At 46.4% G+C, this 20199-nt stretch overlaps 1 protein-coding gene across 3 annotated transcripts in view; it reads left to right on the top strand.

Moving 5' to 3' along the window:
- Nucleotides 1-20199, top strand: part of DOP1B (DOP1 leucine zipper like protein B) — a 687459-nt gene that overhangs the window by 343871 nt on the left and 323389 nt on the right. For all 3 annotated transcript variants that reach the window (XM_085621292.1, XM_085621294.1, XM_085621293.1), the window contains 2 exons: nt 94-769; nt 17940-18208. In XM_085621292.1, coding sequence (XP_085477418.1) covers nt 94-769; nt 17940-18208 — 945 coding nt within the window. The remainder of the gene's footprint in view (nt 1-93; nt 770-17939; nt 18209-20199) is intronic.

Genomic DNA, 20199 nt, shown 5'->3' with positions numbered 1-20199 from the left:
CGTACATATGTTTTGTTTGTAAAATGTGCAGGAAGTATGTTGCTATAAAAAAATGATGAGTTGATAATAATAAAATAAATGTTTGTATTCCAGAGCCCGGTGAAAGAGGATATTGGTGAAATGCATGCAGAATCTGAGCCTGAAGTTCAGGAAGATAGTGAAGATCCTATTTTCCCCCCACTGAAGTCTGAAGATAGTGGCATAGGCCTGAGTGCATCATCCCCTGAGCTCTCACAGCTCCTGGGTATGCCTAGGGTGTCTCCTGACAAGAACGACGTCTGGAAGAGTGGTGGAAGCATGCAGAATACTTTACACTGCATCCAGGAGCTGGTTGCCAACTTTGCCAGTAGATATATTTTTGGAGTGCAGCTGAAAGGCCAGGACAGCAGAGAGGAGAAGAAAGAGGATCTGAGCAATCCTATGGATGATGCTGGCAAGAAGAAACGGGGTGCCTGGGAACCTAAACAAATTACAGTCCCACAGTTCAAGCAAATGCTGTCAGATTTGTTCACTGTTAAAGTTCCACCAATGAGCCAGAAAGGCCAGCACGCTGCCCACACCTCTAACCCAGGTGTGGAGGCTCAAAAGGAGAGAAGGGAAGATGGGTGGGACATTGACCAAGCAATATTTAACATGGGACAGATGTCTGAAGACTGCAGGGAAGCCTTTGCCACTGCGTGCCACCTTCTGCTAGATTGTGCAACATTCCCAGCTTACCTTTCTCAAGAGGAAACTGAGGAGCTGTGCTCGAGTCTGTTTCAAGCGCATGGTAAGAAGGCCCTCTTCAAAATGCATTGTCATACCAGTCTTCAAAAGCAAAATAACTGGCACCCTTTCTTAGGAACAATCATTTTGAAGACTTGAAAAACAGAAATATATGTCTTACTATACTCTTGATACATTTTTAGCTATCTCTTTTAGTTACCTCAAACCCTGAGACTTCTCATATTTGGCACAAACTACACATGCTAAGAAAGAAACCTTATATTTTCTATTAAATATGTCAGTATGTATAATTGTGTGCGTGCCTAGTGAAGAACATTCTTTCACTTACATAATTTTTAAAAACGTGAGTGAGCGTGCCTGAGAACAGTACACTAACAGCACAATCTAAATCTTTACACAACGTGCAGTTCACACAGACAATAAGTCTAAGACATCTTATGGCATTAATCTCACTTTTTGGTGCCTGTTTTCAAAACCTTTGTGCAAGTGACATGCGAATATGTGTACACATTTTGGGCCAGAATTACCTGTGCTGCCCTGTTTGGTTGTAGTAAATGTATTTTTCACCCAAAACAACTTTGTTTTCCTTGTGGGAGGTGCTGGTGTCATCATTGTATGTCCACACCCTACCCCACCAACAGGGTTGGATTGTGACAGAAAATAGGCCTGGACAACAAATTAAAGGAGGACCCACATTAGTGAATTAGAAAGCTAAAAGGTGGCCCACCTTTGCAAATTGGTGTCGTTTTCAACTTGTAAAGTGTTTTGCAAGCTACAGAAGACTGTATGGATCTGGGCTTGCTGCGGGAAATGTTTGTTTTAATGTCAGGGAAATCAACAGTAAAAAAAACAGCGCAGCTGAGCATAAAGCTGGCATACAAACAGCCAAAAAAATAACCCACACAATCACCCGTCAGACCAGCCTGTCGGGCACTGCCTGATTGCCCTAGGGCCTGCCCGACCCTGCCCACCTAAGTAAATGGAGTCTCTTGATAACAAGTTGCTTAAATATAACAACCCTATTTTGGTGATGGGTGTTTGAAAGTGTTTTACTGCTTTAATACAACTTATTAGGCTCTCTTCTTTTTTTTTTTTGTTTAATTTTTAATTTTATATGTCCTTTTATCCAGATGAAGGCAGTATGTGGTGATCTGGTGAAACCCGTAGACTGGCCTTTCATTTTGTTGGGTGTTGATTCCAATCTCCAATCACTAAATTATAGGATTTTTAGGAACCCTAGTCTTTAAAAAAATCCATTAGGATGCTGTTCAGTTTTGAGGATGAACCCCTATCATCTCTGTGTGATACCTTTAGAGACGATATGCACCGACAGGTTTAACATACACCAATGAAATAGCTTTATTGCATGCTGTCTTTTCTTATGATAGTGATACCATTTTACACGTATGGTCTCTTTCTAATCATAACTTTATATTGTTCTGTTAAATTATACAAAATTCACTGTGTTCACTAGATGGTAAGTAGAACCTGAGTGTTGTATTATGGATGCTGTGTGCACTAGTTTTGTAGAATTAAAGACCGACACCTTTCTTCGCATAGGACTTAAAAGGTTGGACACCCTTGGGTGACAGCTCGCCTTCAGTTGATTTGAAATCTGCACAGCCTAGCACAGATTTCGATAGTTACCAGCAGCTCTTGCAGTTTTTGCATTCAGTAGTGAGTCAGTTCACTCCTTCTCAAGTAGATTTGAAGAACAAGAAAATCAAAATGAGTTGGTAAGTCCAAATTATTATTTTATTTGTTCAAATAAAGGACTTCTGTTTCAGCTGATCCAATCATTCATGATTATATTTTTCAAAATAAAGCGAACAAGCACATTTGAAGCAGAAGTAAACAGCCGACACGTGTTTAAGGAGTCATAGTTTGTCAATATAATACTCTCACCGAGTGCCTCCATGATTGCTATACCTGAGAAAATAGTATCCCTTCTCTTGGGCGAATAATGGGAATGTTTTTCCTTGTTTTTCTTCCCCCTCACGCTGCCCTGAGCACTTTCTCATTATTCTGGTTTTTCTTTATATATATCACGGTTATTATTCTTACACATCACCGGGTGATATTAGATCTCTTTAAGATTCTAATTCATCTAATATTGTTTCACAAACATCTTTTTTCAGCCTTGAGAAAGCCCTGGCCCGATATTGAGCCATAAGGAGTGAACTGACTCACTACTGAATGCATGTACTTTTTTGAGACCATAGAGGTCCAGTGTCTTGAGTCATCCTCCACAAGGAATTAGTTACATAAAAATTGAGCAATTTCCTCCAGAATTGGGATCCCTGGACCTTGGTATCTCTACAATAGCTCTTGCAGTTTTCACTGCAATCTGAACATGAAATAGAACAAGCATTTACAATGCAATAGGTCTCGCATTTACTAGAGTTTGAGCTATTGGCATTGGAAATGACAATGCCTTTTATTTATTTGTTTAAAAAACCAACACATGCAAAAAGTTGATGTTGTTGCACCAAGGATATTGTGCTGCATAACTGAATACTTATAAGTTCCCAAAAGCGAGACCTATTGGCTATGCTTGTCCACCTGTGTCATAACATGTATATTTCCACAACGGCCGTGTTTTTATTTTAGGGACGAGCAGGAGATTAGCAATTCCAGATCCCATCACCCTGGCTGGTCTGTACCTTTGAACTCAGGTCTTGGGACACTGTAGCAAGGGCCCTTTTGCCGTACTGCCTTCAAGTTATACAGAGCACTACAAATTGGATAACTGAATCAGTGTAAAGCCTTAAGAGCAGCCTGAGTGTATTACTTGGGCATGAATGTGAGATGTGCTATCATCTATGGCCACGAAGCTGTGCTATCTGTTAGGGCACACTCCTATAAGCCTTATGCAGAATATGTGCCACACAGAAGTATGCAAAAAAGGGAAATGTGGGTCTGATGTGTGGAGGGGCATATGCAAGGCCTGCCTCACCTCCCCACCCCAAAACAACTCAGTTTTGGCATGTTAATGCAATTTATACAGCGCGAATACCCAAGGGTGTCTTGGTGCTAGCTGAAACCGGAGCTTAATGTGAATTTGTAACTACACAGTAACCATGGATTCCATCAAAATACCACTTTTTACAAATGTAATATTTATAATTAATTCCAGACTACTCCTGTTGGTAACAAAAACAATATGTGTTGGTCTTTTAAATAATTGATTCCGCTTCTAGAATTATGGATTACATTAATATATGAAAGAAGTGTCAATTATTAATGAATATAGCAGGTCGAGAATTTTTGCAAGCAATTTGTGGATGTTAACCTGTTGAAAGAAGCACTTTTAAATTCTCCTCCTAAGAAATGTAGCTTACACAATCTTTATAAAGGCACTTAAGTGGTGACAGATTCTTCCAACAGTGAAACGAAAGGTCAGTGCTCGTCAAGACCCCTTAACTGTCGAGCAATGTGACAAATAAGCACATTTTGTTACCTATAATTACAATGAGAACACCCAGAGACCAATATATATACCTATGACAGCAGTATAGTTAATACTGTAAAGAAAAGAATGGGTTATGCAAATATATGCCCCATACAAAACTATACATATAATATAAAATGTGTATGTAAACACTCATCAACTGAAAAACATAACAAGTCAATGAACACATTGCAGGAATTATTAGTATATTAAGTCCATGTTGCTTGTTAATACCAGGTTCAGAAGGTATTGACCACCTGAAGAGCAGCCCCACAGAAGACACCATATCCAGCAGAATGGATGTGTCTGAGGTCACCTTCCAGCATCCACACTGTCTCGTAGTGTCAGCAGTTCCCTGTGTTACAGAAAGGAGTCTGATGTAGTAGTGATGTAGTAGTAGTAGTCTCTACCAGGGAATAAATAGAGCCCTCTAATATTATTGCTAGACCAGTCCTTAAAACCAATCACATTCTCCTATACCTGAAATCTACACTATCACAATCTACCTGCACTGTACACTTTTACATGAAGTGGTTCATAAATTGCACAGTGATGCATGATGGGAGACGTGACTGTTTTTAAAGACTGATTAACATATTTGTTTTCAATTCTTCTGTGGTTGTGTTTGGCTGTGTCTAGCAAATACATATTTTTTAATATTTAAATACATATAAAAAAGATTTGTAAATGAATTTAATAACATTTTACTATAAGTGGGGTACGCATGGTACTGGTTTACTTTGGGCTCAGGTTGATATTGGAAATGTGTTATTGTGGATTGAATGGCATTTTGATATTTCAGCAATACCTAGGGGAGCTTTGTTGCTGTTTCTCCCTACTAAACACCAACCCCTAACCATTTTAAGAACAACTAGTACGCACGTGTTCTTTTGCAATAGAGTGCAATAATTAGCTTCTTTCGTAGTAACTAATTCAGACCAAATGTATGAGAAGGGTCCAAAACATCCACCGAATAACTAATTTGAATAATTAGCCACATAGCAGGATTTAGGGACAATGAAATAAATAACTAAGACTATGAAATAAACATAAGGAACACATTATAGGATAAAAAATAAAATAACTGTTGTATCGTCCAATAGGTTTTGCCTCTACTAAGCAAGGCAAATGGACAGTGTGGCGACCTGATAGAGAGCTTTGGTTAACTAACAGTACTAATTAGGTAAGGGGACAGAAAAGTCCTACAGTCCTCTGCCTCCGCAATAGGTGACTAGTGCCCACCCGCTCGCTGTGGGTGCTAAAATGCTCTATGACCTCTTACCCAAGCAAGTTGAACAGAGGGCGTTTAGAACTCCTTCTGCCGTGGGATGATGAAAGGTTGCCGTTGGGTGCCATTAAGAGATAAGTCCCATTGTAGTGCGCTGGACAGAGATTAACCGGGCCGTTGCTTGGATTACAACAGTAGGCCTGTAATATCACCTGAGCTGGATGGCCAGCCGGAGATTGGTCGCCTCCATAAGGGAGGGACTGAACAACTTAATTATCTGGGCAAGCTAGAAGGTGACACAGTTCCTGCGTACTGGGATCGAGGGTATGGTCTAGTTAAGTGACTCTTACACATGCTAGGTAGGCATGGGACTTCTAAACATCGGTGGTAGGTTGGGGCGTTGATAGGCGCATTTGTGCCGTACCCAAGTAGGCTAGATGTCCACCTGCGTTCAAGGTGGGCTGATGCTGGTGAAGGGGATATGAAGACTTGGTTGGGTCTTCGCTGGGCAGAGGTTGGCTGATTGGGTGTGGTCCATGACGGTGTCCTGTTTCTTACCTGAGAAGGCTGGACAGGGATGGCTAGAACCCCCAGCGCCGCTGCACTCCCCTCCTCGCTCTCCAGTTCCACCAAAGCCAGCGGACAGCCTCTTTCCAGACAGCAGCTTCTCCACGGCCGGCAGGTTGCCAGTGCGTGCGGCCTCCAGAAGCTCCTGTTCCTTCCCCATGGTGGGGCCTCCCGTGGCCCCTTGCCCCGGGATCCCCCCAGCTACCACACTCCACCGCTAGCCCTCGGCCAAACTTTGGTCACAGCGACCCCGCCTCTGTGAGCACCTCGAACACACCCACCGGTGTGACGTCATTTCCGACATGCGTGCAACCTCAGACAGCCGAGCGCGATTGGGAAGGAAAAAAGATTGTTCAGCACTAGCAATCAAAAGAAGGACTAAACTAACAGACAAAGACGTATGTAAAAGACGAAACCGTGAACCATTGTGGGAACAGGCCAGGTTATCACATGAAACTCCACTAAACTGCAACAACGTAAGAATATCAAGCAGATGACGTACTGAAACAATATTTATTCCTAATTATTTTTTTATTTAATCGTTTTTTTTTTTTGTTAAAATTTTTATTAGAAACCGTTGGTACACAATAAAATTCAGACAAGGGCCTACAACCACCAGGGCCGGCCGCTATAGAGCCCGAGGGCCCGCAGTGCAACGCCACACATTCAAATGATCCAGAGGCAAAGCTCCCGGCAGTTCGTGAGCACATGTAACAGGCCGTGGCCATAGGCCAGGAGCATTCGGAATAAACAGTTTCATTTTTTATTAAATATAAAACACACTCAAGGCAATGAGAATCTGAAATAGCAGCGTGCCCTTCCCAGGACGGGGATCAACGTACAGTGTCCAAAGCAGGTCTTGTCTGGAAGCGGTAGAGGGGGGCAACGGGAGAGCAAAGCATGGAAGACACCTCACACCATCCCGCGGAATGCGCGGCTAGGGGGACAAAGCAATATCGATCTCTAATGGCAGAGGCGGGGTGCAGATACGTCCTCGATATAAATTCCATGGACCCCATACCTTAGCCCATTTCCCTGGCTTGCCTCTCGCCACATACACCGTCTTTTCCCGAAACATACACCAGTCCATATTCTCCTTCCATACCTCGATCGTGGGCGGCCTCGGGGAGCCCCACAGCTGTGCAATGTTACGCTTAGCCACCATGTACCCCAAGGTCACCCACTGCGCCTGAGCCGCATTACAATCATTCGGTTCCCAGACATTCAACAAGCACCTCCTAGCCTCTGGCAACAGAGCAACGTGTGTGACCTCCTCCATTATGGTGTGGATACCGTTCCAAAATCGCACAATCTCCGAACATTCCCATAATATATGGAGAAAGGTACCCGACAGGCCACATCCACGCTTACACTGTCCATCCATCGAGTAACCCATACGCAGCAAGCCGGGCCCCGTGACATACACTCTATGAAGGATCTTCAGCTGTACAAATCGTAAGCGGGCCGGGATCGCCACCTCTTTCGGGGAGGCCACCGCCGATACCCAGTCCTCATCGTCCAATTCCAAGCCATCGCCTGTCCATGCGTCCCGCAGACGGAGCAGCAAGTTCGCGCGATCATTAATGAGTTTCCTATAAATCAGAGAAATAGTGCTGTCAGGCACGTAGCCATCTAACACTCTATCCTCCAGTGGGGAGTACTCGGGGATAGCAGCAACGTCTGGAAAAACCGAACACAGCGCATGGTAGACTTGAGCATACCGGAAGTACTCTCTATCGTTTAATTTATATTCAGTTTTAAGCATTTCAAACGTTTTGAAAGACCCCTTCGCCCAAAGATCACCCACCTTACATATACCAATCATATCCCATTTCTCAAAGCCTTTCGATCTCCACAAACAGCCCAACCGCTCAGAGGCATACAACGGCGTCGCCCGAGTCAAGCGATCCCTCCACCCCATCGCAGCATTCGCCGCGTGCCACACACGTACCGCAACCTGCGTGGGTCCTGTCAACCGCGTGCCCGGAGTCACCGAATACAGCGCCCTATTATTGTCCCCACCCAGGAGCAGAAATTTATCCATCTCGAAGGCCGGATTCAAGGCAGGACCGTATATCCCGTGGTTCACCGCCGCCAACTGAGACGCCCAATAGTATCGTTTAATATCGGGGAGGGCGACCCCCCCATCGTACCAAGGGAGCGTCAACTTGGCGAGAGCAATCCGCGGCCGCCCGTCCCAAAACAGTTGGCGCTGAAGACCCTCCACCTCCCGGAAATAACGGGCTGGCACGACATCTAGAGTATTTTGCAAAGCGTACAAGAAGCGAGGTAGTGACATCATTTTAAACAATGCCGCCCGTCCGAGTGGCGAGAGCTGAAGTCGTCGCCACCTCGCGACGTCGGCCTTCAATCGCTGGAGGGGAGGGAGAAGGTTTCGCTCGTAGCGGACCGCGGGATCCAGTGAGATAAAGATTCCCAAATATTTGAACCCCAGGGTAGCAATCTGGATAGGGCAATCCCGTGGCAGGAGGGGGGCCTCACCCGAGAGGACGTAAACACACGACTTGGCCCAGTTGATGACCAGGCCGGAGTTGCGACCAAAGGAATTCAGTACGTCCACCAATACAATCAGCGACTGTCGGGGAGAGGTGAGATACAGAAGGATGTCATCCGCGTAAAGGGAGACACGGTCTTCAAACTCCGGTGTCCATCTAATGCCTCGCAACGACGGCTCCCAACGCAACCAGGCGGCGAGAGGCTCCAAAGAAAGTGCAAAGAGAAGGGGTGATAACGGACATCCCTGCCGCGTACCTCTCCCCAGTGCGAAGGGAGCCGACACCCTACCATTCACCACCACCTGAGCCAGAGGGTCAGCATATAGTAGTTTTACCCAACCAATAAATTCAGGGCCGAACCCAAATTTCGCCACCACGGCCCAAATATATGGCCACTCCAAAGTGTCGAACGCCATAGTAGCATCTAAAGATGCCAAGATGGCCGGCTCACGTATAAATTCCGCTCTAGCCAGCACGCCGTGCAGCCGCCTCAAATTTAGAGCGGTATTCCGATGAGGTATGACACCGGACTGATCCTGATGAATCAAGTCGCCCACGACCCGAGCCAGTCGATTAGCCAATACCTTGGCCAGAATTTTGGGTTCTGCGTTCAGTAGCGAAATGGGCCTATAGGAGGCGCAGCGATCTCGCGGCTTCCCCTCTTTGTGTATCACAACTATGTTGGCGAGGCGTTGGTCAGGGGGGAGGAAGCCCGCCGCACGTGCCGCGCAAAACATGTCCCGAAGATGCGGCGCTATCTTATCGGGACGCAACTTATATAGTTCGATGGGAAGACCATTAGGACCCACCGCTTTACCCGATGCGATCGAGCGAGTGGCCAGAGCGATCTCATCTGACGACAACTTCGCCTCCATCAATAGTGCATCAGCCTCCGATAGGGTTGGCAATGCAATGTCTCTAAGCAACAGATGAGAATCCTCCTCCGAACGCACCGAAACCGGGGAGTATACCCCACGGAAATGAGCCGCGAAGCAGTCAACGATCTCCACCGGGTCAGTCACACGCACTCCATCCATTCTCTCCACAACGGGCACCACCCTGCTCGCTCTCTCCTTCTTATCCAACCAAGCAATCAACTTTCCGGCCTTATCCCCCACATCATACAGTCGTCCTTGCTGCTCTCTACTCATCCCTTTAGCGGCTTCCGTGACTAGCGCTCTATAATCTGATTGTTTGAGGCTGAGAACATGCACTTTCTCATCAGTAACTCCCCGCTCCAAGTCCTCCTCCATTTCAGCTATTTCAGTTTCCAGGCGAACCACCTCTGCTCTCTCGCATCTCTTAGCATGGGAGATAAGGGACAGGGCCTGCCCCCTGATCACCACTTTATAAGCCTCCCATAGGGAGACGGCCGACGGCACCAACCCCACATTATCATTGAAGTAGTGATCAGTGGACTTGACCAGCTCCGCGCGGATCTTAGGGTTACGTAGATACCAGGGGCTAATGGGCGCCACTCTCCCCTCTGCCCCAGGGACAACCTTCAGTTGCAACCATATAGGGGAGTGATCAGAAATACCTCGGGCTAAATGACGCACCTCCCCAATCATCCCAGCCTGGATCGCTGGCATAAGCATGTAATCAAGTCTCGAGAGACTCCCATGGGCCCCCGAGTGAAACGTATATTGCGCCTGGCCCGGGTGCATCAATCTCCAGCAATCTACAAGTCCCAAAGTGTCCAAAAAGCCACCCAACCAGGCCTGAGCCCTAGGGAGATCCCTGGGGGGGTGACGGTCCTCCAATCCGGAAACAACGGCATTAAAGTCACCCCCCAACACCAAAACCCCCCCAGGGAGTCCCAGGACCAAACGCCCCAAATCAGCAAATGTAGCCGTCTGTAACCCCGGAGGCACATACACAGCGACGAGCGAGATAGTCCTACCCTCCCACCTCCCCACCAGTGCCACATAGCGCCCCCTATCATCGTGAAGCACCTCATCAACTTCCAATGGGAGAGAGGTCCTAACCAAAATGCCCACTCCCCTAGAGCCAGAAGTGAAACCAGAGTGAGCGGCAAGGCGATAGCCCCTCCTATTTAGGGCATGGAAGGAGTTCCCAATCAAATGTGTCTCCTGCAGGAAAACAATGTCGGGCGAAATCCGCTTCAAGAACTGCAACACCACCCCGTGCTTGATTCTGTCCCCGAGACCATTCACATTCCACGAAAGGATTCTCAATCCCCTACCCCCCATCCCACTCCCGTGCATGATACCCACATCCCGGAAAGCACAACCCGGATAAGTCAGCAGAGAACTTCACATTGCCTTGCGAAACAAACAAACAATCCCCAACAACCCCCCTCCCCCACAATCCCCAAACCACAACTCCCCCCTCCCTGCACCCCTGCTTGAGCCCAAACAGCCCCCCCAACTCGCAGTGTGCCTGTCGCCCTAACACATACCACAAAAAGAACCCCAGAAGGAGGAAAGGGCCCCAATAAGCTCCCCACAACCCCCGGGCATTTGGAGGGCATATTGTGCCAATCTAGGGTCCAGTTGAGCCAAGGTACAAAACGTCACCAGTTCAGTCCATCGCCAGGAACCAAGTTCTAATCCTGCTCCACCAAATCCCGTCCGCTCTCCGCCATCCGACTGTCTCGATCCTGTCCCCGAGGCAGGGCATCCAACCAGTCTCCAACCGCCTCCGGCCGGTCGAAAAAGTGGGAACGACCCTGGAGCTCCACCCGCAGTCTCGCCGGGAATAACATCGCATATTTCAGCTCCATGTCCCTCAAGCGCCGTTTGACACCCAAAAATCCCAGCCGTTGTTTCTGGACCGCTTGCGTGAAGTCCGGGTAAAAGCTGACATTGGAGTTCTCAAACTTCAGCGGCCCGGCAACCCTCGACGCCTGAAGGATAGCATCCCTATCCCGAAAGTTAAAGAGTCGGGCGATTATAGGCCGCGGGGGAGCACCCACCTTGGGCGCACCACCCGGAATCCTGTGGGCCCGCTCCACCGCAAAGAACTTGCTCAGTCCCTTAGGCGCGAGACGATTGGTCACCAGGTCCTCAACAAAGAGATCCGCTGCAGATTCCTCCGATCTTTCCGGCACTCCAATGATACGAACATTGTTCCGTCTAGCCCTGCTTTCAGAGTCCTCAAGTCGACGGTCCGTCAGATCACTGGCTAGCCGCAACCTACGGACCTCCGTCTGCAGGGCGGCCACGTCCACTCGACGCCGCTTGACTCAAGGAGTCGACCCGCTCGTTAGTTTTGGACAGGTCTGCCCTGACCAAATTCACATCGATCAGGACCGCGTCCAGTTTATGAGCCAGGGTATCAAACTGCTGACCCACAGCGGTCTTCATCTCCTCAATGGCGCCCATGACGTCCAGCAGGGTCAATTCCGACGATGGGCCGGAGACTTCCTTAGACCTCTCAGGCGATTTATGCGAGCCACCAGGGGATCCCTTTGCCTGCGCATATCGATCCATGTTATTGACCTGGGTATAGGCACCCCTCCGGGTTGACTTGGGTTTCGACTTGTCTCCGTCTAGTCTCGCCGCCATCGTCCGGAGGCCACCCAGGCCGGCACCCGCCTGCACCAGGAAAAAAGGGGACCAGGTAGCTAATTCAATTGAACACAGCCGTCGCCGACAGTCAGCCCATGTAGAATCCGAGAGTCAGGCGAGACACTTCGCCGTCTCCGCGCCCCTCTGAAACACCAGAGTCTCTCGGCCGATATCAGAGAGCAAGCTTGAAAACGAAAGTGAAAGTGCAGGGTCCGTGGCAGGGCAAGCCCAGCCAGCCGCTGTTGTTCACTTCGTACCCGGGCACTTCACCAGCTCGAGATCGGGACCAGGGCAAGAGCAGGCCGCAAACTTCGGAGTCCAACCATTCCGGGTCCCGGCGTCCGATCTGAATTTGGAAAACGGGTGACACCTCAGCGCAAGTTCATCTGCAAAAGCCCGTCAAATAAACCAGGATTAAGTCAGGATAGACGTGGGAGGTTGCGGAGGCCCTCGAGAGCCGTAAGCCTACGCGGCCATCTTGGTTGCGCGCTAGGCTCCTCCTATTTAATCGGTTTTGATAGAAAGCTTTGATGGCCCCAAACCAGCGTGGTAGAGCGCAGCACCGCGAAAACGGATACGCCGATAACAGCACAACCATGAATCTTCAGCTAATAATAGCGCTCCCATGATGTTTTCGTTTAGCTTTTACTGCCGTCCCACTTGGACGGCCTCGGCAGCCAAAAGGTTTCTTGTCTTTATGGGGCCATGTGTTTGGCCCCATAAAGATATGAAACCTTTTACGACCAACGCAAAGCAAGCGAGTCCGTCCAAATGGGACGGCTCGAAAAGCCAAGCAAAAACGTCATCGGCACCTCTGTTCCAATTGCTGGCCACCGTTTAGCATAAACGGTGACGCCGGCCAATGGAACAGAGGGGCGGGGCTTAAAGCCCCTTACAGAAAATACCCTGTTAACACTAAATCTCGCCAGCGAGACTGCGCATGCGCGCAGCCTACGCAGGCGAGACCTAAAAAGGCCTCCCCCTGCCTACCTTGCAGTGCCGGAGAGAGGGCTGAATAAATAAAACCAGCAGTAGCTTTCTCTTGGTGCATTCCTGTAATCGGATTTTTCCTATGCATCATATCACCCCTGTTGTCTTGAGTATTGTTCTTTGTCCTTCAGGTAAGGCTGCAACTGTCAACCGGACCCTCTGTGCCCACAGGCCTCGAAAGTGCTGCTTGAGTCTCCGGAGTTTGTCTGCAGTGGCATGTACAGTAACTCGTTCTTGTGCAAGGGATTTACAGACAATGCTTTCCACAGTGATGGTTGAAATGGATGCTAGTCTGAGAGCAGACTTTGGAGAGCTCAGGAGACTCTGTGTTGCGTCTCCTCTTAGAGCTGAGACTGCTTCGATTGGCCCTGGTTTACTTCCTGAGCAATTGTTGGGTAATAAATACTAGGAAATCTTTCCACCCAAAAGTAGCCAGCATGTGGTTTGGGGCCATTGGTCAAGCAATTTTGCAGAGGCTGGCAACAAACCAAATTAACCCAAGAGGACGATTTAGAGAATCAACACTCACCACTGACATCTGTAGGGATCTCAGGGTTACAGTGGTAACTTTATCACTGTTAAATCGGATTATAGTAATATCCGTATGAAGCTTCACACACACATATATATATCTCAAAAACCATCACTGAGATATACACACAAGACATCAATAAAAATCATATCTTCTTAGTTCATTTCTTTTTGTTGTTATTTATTTTTTCTTAAGCAGTCAAAAGCCAACACGTATTTCGGGCTCCACTGCACTTCTTCAGGACTTTTATAGTCTCTTGATTTTGCTATTCTTTTTTTATCCTCTAAAGTTAGCACTTGTACTTCCTCAAAAAGAATTCTTATAACGATTTTAATCTCCAAGTTCTAAGTTCATCATTGTCAGTATTTCTTAATTTATTAAGTTCCCCTTGATAAGGTCTCCATTCAGGCTGGAAGCCTTCCCGTCCTTCTCCTTCTGAATCCTAGACTCTGGATGTCTCTAATCCACACATAAAATAAAAACGATGCCTAACATGTCCGTCTACTCTTGCAAGCAGAAACTATGTCATTCTGTCTATGGTGGGGTGAACTACTTAAGGGACGGACAGGTGGCCTATTTGAGAGGGAGGTGGGATATAATGAATTTTCAAATGTACACATATTAATACGTCTTTTGCTTTAGTAATTTCTCTGATCTTATTCGGACATTACATTAGAGACAAATCAAAGCTTCGCGTAATGTTTCATCAGAAACAGTATTCAAAATGTAAGTTACAGAAGCGGTGCATGAACAGTTCGTTGTAGACATGTTAATGTTTTCTGCTTATATGTTAATGCTGTGAGTACACTGAAGTCTACAATACCCAGTAAGCCTTTCACAACTGCTGTAAGTATATGTTGATTTGGTAAACACAGATGTAGTATGTAGCTTTCTTTATAAGGTGTGGCGGGATGCCAAACAACAGATCAGATATGTAGCTTTCCTTCTGTTGTTAACTTTCATAGGGCTAACAGTCCTCTAGGGATAACAAATGTATCAGTATTTGGAACTCTTATTTTGTTATGACCCTTTGTTTTATCAAAAGTACACCTCGCTGATAACTAATAGAAAAACAGACTTAACGAAAGTGTAAAATAGTGCAGTTAAGGTCAGGATTAGTTTTAAGGGTTAGGTTCTGGTTTAGACCTATGGCTAGGGTAAGGCCAGAATAAGCTATAGCGGTTGCCCCATGTTGGTGGAATATGTGCTGCAGTTGTTTAATCTAAACACAGTGGCAAAGGGAATACATATGGGAATTTCACCATGTCTGTAGTGTAGATTAAGTAATTGCATTTTATTAAAATACCGAATGATGTTTCGAAATACGTAAAAACAGTGTGCGGGAGGGTGTGGCCAATATGGTGGCTGAATGATGTATGTTCTTTTTCGCCTACGGTTCTGTGTCTGATATTGGCACTCATGCAGTGGCATCAGAGCCCCATCTTGGCATGCAGAGGATTCCTTAAGTGATGAGGCTTGGACAGGACTACTGCGGGGAGTGCCTATGATGGCATGAACCTCCATGTGCAGTGGTTGTGCAGTGGTCAAGGCACTTAATAATATGGCTACCTGTTCATGGTAAGTGAGACCCATGAAGAGCAACAATTGAAGCCAGGGCAGGCAGGCGCCCATGTGCAGCGGGCGGTGAGCCCACAAACGCTTATTGCGGAGGTGCAGGAAGCGAAGGGGTCAAAAGAACCCTCAACCAAATCAAAGGTTTATGGGCGTTGGAGGGTGAAAGATTTTTCTACACTTGGATGCAACACTGGGCCGTAGACCATATGACAAAGGGAGGAGCAATGAGCCAACTGATCTCATTACAAAAAATCTTTAAATCAGCAGACTCAGAGGAACACTTTGGGCCAGATGAATCATAGGAAATTAACCATTCTCCCTCAATGGAATATTTAATACCTGTGACCTTCGTCTTTAATCCGTACCTGGTACTGAGGGTCCAAGTGGAACTTCCGGAACACTCAGGATATGGCTCTAGGAATTGAGCGATCGATTAAGAACTTCACTGATATTCTCCCCAACTCCACCAGATAAGCATCTATCATGTGGAAACTAGCCTGAAAATACTGCTGCAGTAGCATTATACCCCTGCAGAGCTACATACCTTTGACAGATGGAGGTCTGCAACGTGCTGGAGAGGATGGGGAGGAAAGTGGCACGTTGATCCATGTTCTGTGGCACTGCAGCCTGTCGGGGAAAGTCTGGAGAGAGGTGCTGAGCAACGTTTTTTTTTTAAATCACAGGAGTCTGTGTCCCAGCATTGACTCTCGGAGTTCTGCTGTGGTGGATGCCCGAGGTGCCCTGGTGGGCAAGAAAAAGAACCAGAACACTGGTTTCAATGCTACTTTTGGTTGCAAAAAAAACTGTTAGACTAATGGGGTAAAGTTAGACAAATGGGGTAAAGCGAACCCACCAATTGGGATAAACTGATATCAAAGACTCATGGCTGCCGGGAATAGAGAAGGCCTTGCACAATATCAAAGGTACGGAGAAGATCTTCGGTGACCAGTGAGTGTCAGTACTCAGCTTGATGAAATCACTTACATGCCCAAGAACACAACAGGAACTTCAGATCATCCAAACAGTCGCGATGTGCTAGTGGACATAGGGTTGACACTGCTCTTTAATTAACTAAAGTGGATTCTCAGGTGGGAGGTGAGGAGGGGGAAGTTAAGGTTGGAGTCAAATGAATTTGACTACTCCTAAAAGACTACTTTACTACTTGCAAAACAGTTGATTTGGGTGGGTATGCCCATCTTATGTTGTTATCTTGACCAGTATCAAAAAACTGTTTGAAACCTAAAAGTGTGTGGGAAGATTTACTCCCATAATGAAAGTTACTGAGTGTGAATGAATACAACTGCAACCAGGCTTTCTTTTCGATTGTACGGCATTTTCAATGTTAAATGTAGACTGGCATGAAATGTACCTTGTAATTAGCTCATGATGGAATTAGTAATGAAAAGACTGTCGTCCTCTTATAATTCTGGGTAGGCCAGGCCTTCCTTACGGTTCTAGTCAAGGTCAGCCTGGATGGATCCTGGGATTCATCCACGGTTCCTGGGAATGGACATTGTGCGTCTCTGTCCCTAGTGATGCAATTGTGCATGTGACGTCATTGCTTTACAAGAAGCTTGAAAGCCCAAGGAAGGCTGGCTATTATTTGCTGCTTAAATCTGTGCGTTATTGATCAAGAGCGGAGCCGAACTGAACATGTGTAGATCTGATTTCTTTTCTAACTACTTGCCGTCAGTTAATGTCGTTTTTAATTTTCATTTGTTGTGATGTCCTCAATTATGCACATTTGTCTTAATGATAACTGAAGCCCCTGCTCATTCCTCATCGTGTCTCTTTGCCTTGTCCTCTCTCGTTTCCTCTCGGCACAATCACAGCTTCACTGTTCCTCACCTTTTTCCTTAATAGTAGTTCCTTGCCGCTTTCTCTTCAGGTGCTGCTCCCTTTCTGTCTGATTTCCTTCTTCAAATGTACCTCCCACCCTTCCCAGGGCAGGCTTCTGTCCTTGTGCCAGGATGAGAGCCATTGAAACTCTTTTATTAACGCACACATCACTCCCACTTGAACACAGGCATGCTTTGTCAGACTAAGAAGGCAGCCAAATGCTCCTTCATCTGTTACCACTAAGGATGTGGACAAAGATATTCTGGTAGGCATATTTCTTATGCAGTGACTTTGTAGCAAGGCAATCTTGTTCACGGCAATCTGTAGCCCTGAGAATTGTTACAATGATGTATGTATTCTGTTGCACATTCACTTCTGATGTCATCTCTAAAGACTAAAGCACATAACTGTGGAACAATAATTCTGTAAAAACACCAAGGTTCTAGAACAAATGCTTAAATTACTCTCTGGCACTGGTGATGGCTCTGGGCGGCAATCTAGACCATCGTGTATCTGATCAGCAGTTATTTTAACACATTCATTTTGATGGGCACAGTTTGAGGCAGAACAAGCATATTTGTGAGTGCAGGATTTCCTCTTGTCTTTTCCTAATGCACAGCAGCGTGCCCAGTCCCTTGCATGTTTCCATTGATGTTAACTGGGAGTCAGTAGCGAGTCAGGTGGTAGAGACAGTGGATAGTTGATGGCGACTGTATGTACCGATGGTGGTAACAGTGCATTGGCTCTTAAGACTATGGAGGTTTCTAGCACTGGAAGCATTATTTAATTCTATAACTTTATAGTTTTACAGATATGTAGACGAAAAGGACTTTTATAAAAATATATTTGCATAGTGAAAGATTATTGATCATGGTGTGCAAAACAGCAAATGGCAGGCGACTCCTGTAGTATGTAGGATTTACTTAAAGTTGTTGTATGTCACATACATTTTCATCTGTGTTTCTTTCTGTTTTTGGAGCAGGCAATGACACCAGCTTTCCCTTGTGGTTCAAGTCCCTGATGACCATATGCTGCTGTGTGAAAGACTGCTACATCCAGAATGTTGCGATCTCGACTCTGCTTGAGGTGGTCAACCACTCGCAGTCGCTGGCACTAGTCATCGATGACCGGATGAAGCGATACAAGACATCGGGGTACAATCCATTCCTTGGGAAGCTGCAGATGGTGACCATTCCTCCCATCGCTCCTGGGGTTCTCAAGTTGATGGCAGAGAAGACTGTTTTCTACCAGGTAAATGGTACTTTGTGTTTTATAACTCCTATTGCTTGCTTTCTATTTGCTGGCTTTAATTGTTTTAGGCTGTCCAGCTTGAGTTCGTCCCTCCCATGGAGCACAGCCGGTTTACTGTATTCGTCCACGAATGCTTGCTTTCTGTAAACAGGCCTTTACATTTTTTATCTTATTTTGTCACATTTGCTGTGTATTCAAAGACAGAGCTCAAATGTAAGGCTCTGTCTTCAGATGGAGCTTGTTGTTTACTTTCTTTCTCTGACTTAAAAGTGGAAGGATTTATGTGGCAATTCTGCTGGGTACCCATGTGAGAGGAGAGGCTGTAGGGCGCTATTATTTCTAACACACAACAAAATGTAAATGTCTGTAAATGAACAGTGCAAATATTCCAGAATATATCAGAATTAGGTAACCACAAATGAAGCACATTTTTGGTAATTCTGAAGTGCGGTGGAAACAAATATTTTAATATGATCAAAACAAATTTTGATGATGCCATTTCCACACATTATCGTTTGTGCACTGTATAGTTTTGTCAGTAAAACTGTATGTCTATGCAAATGTAATGGTCATTTTAGTTGAAAATGTGTTGTCTGTAATGGCAGTGTGCTACCAAACAATGCATACTCCACTCTACGACACTCCACTCTACAACCCTGTACTCCATGCCACACTACTTCACTCTACGCTACTCCATGCCACTCGACTCTGCACCACTCCAGTCTGTGCCACTCCACTCTAGAGCACACCACTCTATGCCACTCCACTCTGCAACATTCCATGACATTCCACTCAATGCCACTATACTCCATTCTATTCTTCGCCACTCCACTCTGATACTTTAGTCCACTCTATGCTACACCATCCTTTATGCAAAACTCCACTCTGTGCTATACAACTCTACGCCCCTCCACGGCACTCCTCTCTATGGCACTCTACTCCACTCTGACATTCCACTCAAAGACACTTCACTCTACTCTACTCCATTCTACGCCCCTCCACTCTACAACACGACACTCCACATCACACCACTCCAATCTATGCCACTCCACTCTTACAACCTACTCCTCTCAATGACACTCTACTCTGTGTCACTCTACTCCTCTCTGTCACTCAAATCTATGCCACTTCACTCTACTCCATGCCACTCCAATCTACCCTACTCCATTCCAATCTACACCACTCAGACACTCTACACCACTCTATGCCACTTCACTGTACGCCACTCTATTCCACACTATGCAACTTCACTTTAGGCCACTCTACTCCACTTTAGGCCACTCTACTCTTCGACTCTTCACTCCAATCCACAACACTCCACTCCATTCCACTCTACTCCACACCACGCAACTCTATGCCACTCTTTTCTAGGCCACTCCACTCTATATCTCTTCACTCTACACCATTTTAATCCACTCTACACCACTTCACACTACACCACTCTGACATTTACTCCACTGTACGGCACTCCACAATACAGCCCTCCACTCCCCTTTACTCCACTCTATGCTATGCCACTCTACGCCCCTCAACTCTACCTTACTCCTTTCTATGACATTCTACTCCACTCTAAGCCTCTCTACTCCACTCCACTAAACGAAAATCCACTCTGCGCCACTATACTCCAATCCATACCACTCCATGCTACTCCATTCTGATAAAACTTTACTCCACTCTACGCTCCGCAATCTTTTGTACTGTGCTCCGCTCTGTTATTCCACTCAACACTCCTCCACTCTAAGCCCCTCCCCTTTACATCACTCCTGTCTGTGACTCACTACTCCACTCTATGACACTCTACGCCACTCCACTCTTCGCCTCTTCGTGCCACTCCACTCTGACACGCTACACCATGTTATTCCACTTCACTCTGGGCCACTTTGTTCCACTCCAAAAAAAACTTAGACTCTACAACACTCCACTCGGTGACACTCCGCGAAGCTCTGCTCCATGACACTCCACTCTGACACTCTACACCATTCTACTCTACT

This window comes from Triturus cristatus, chromosome 8 (genome assembly GCF_964204655.1).
Source record: "Triturus cristatus chromosome 8, aTriCri1.1, whole genome shotgun sequence".
NCBI lineage: Eukaryota > Metazoa > Chordata > Amphibia > Caudata > Salamandridae > Triturus > Triturus cristatus.
The sequence above is the reverse complement of the archived record's forward strand: the minus strand, read 5'-3'. Positions and strand labels throughout refer to the sequence as shown.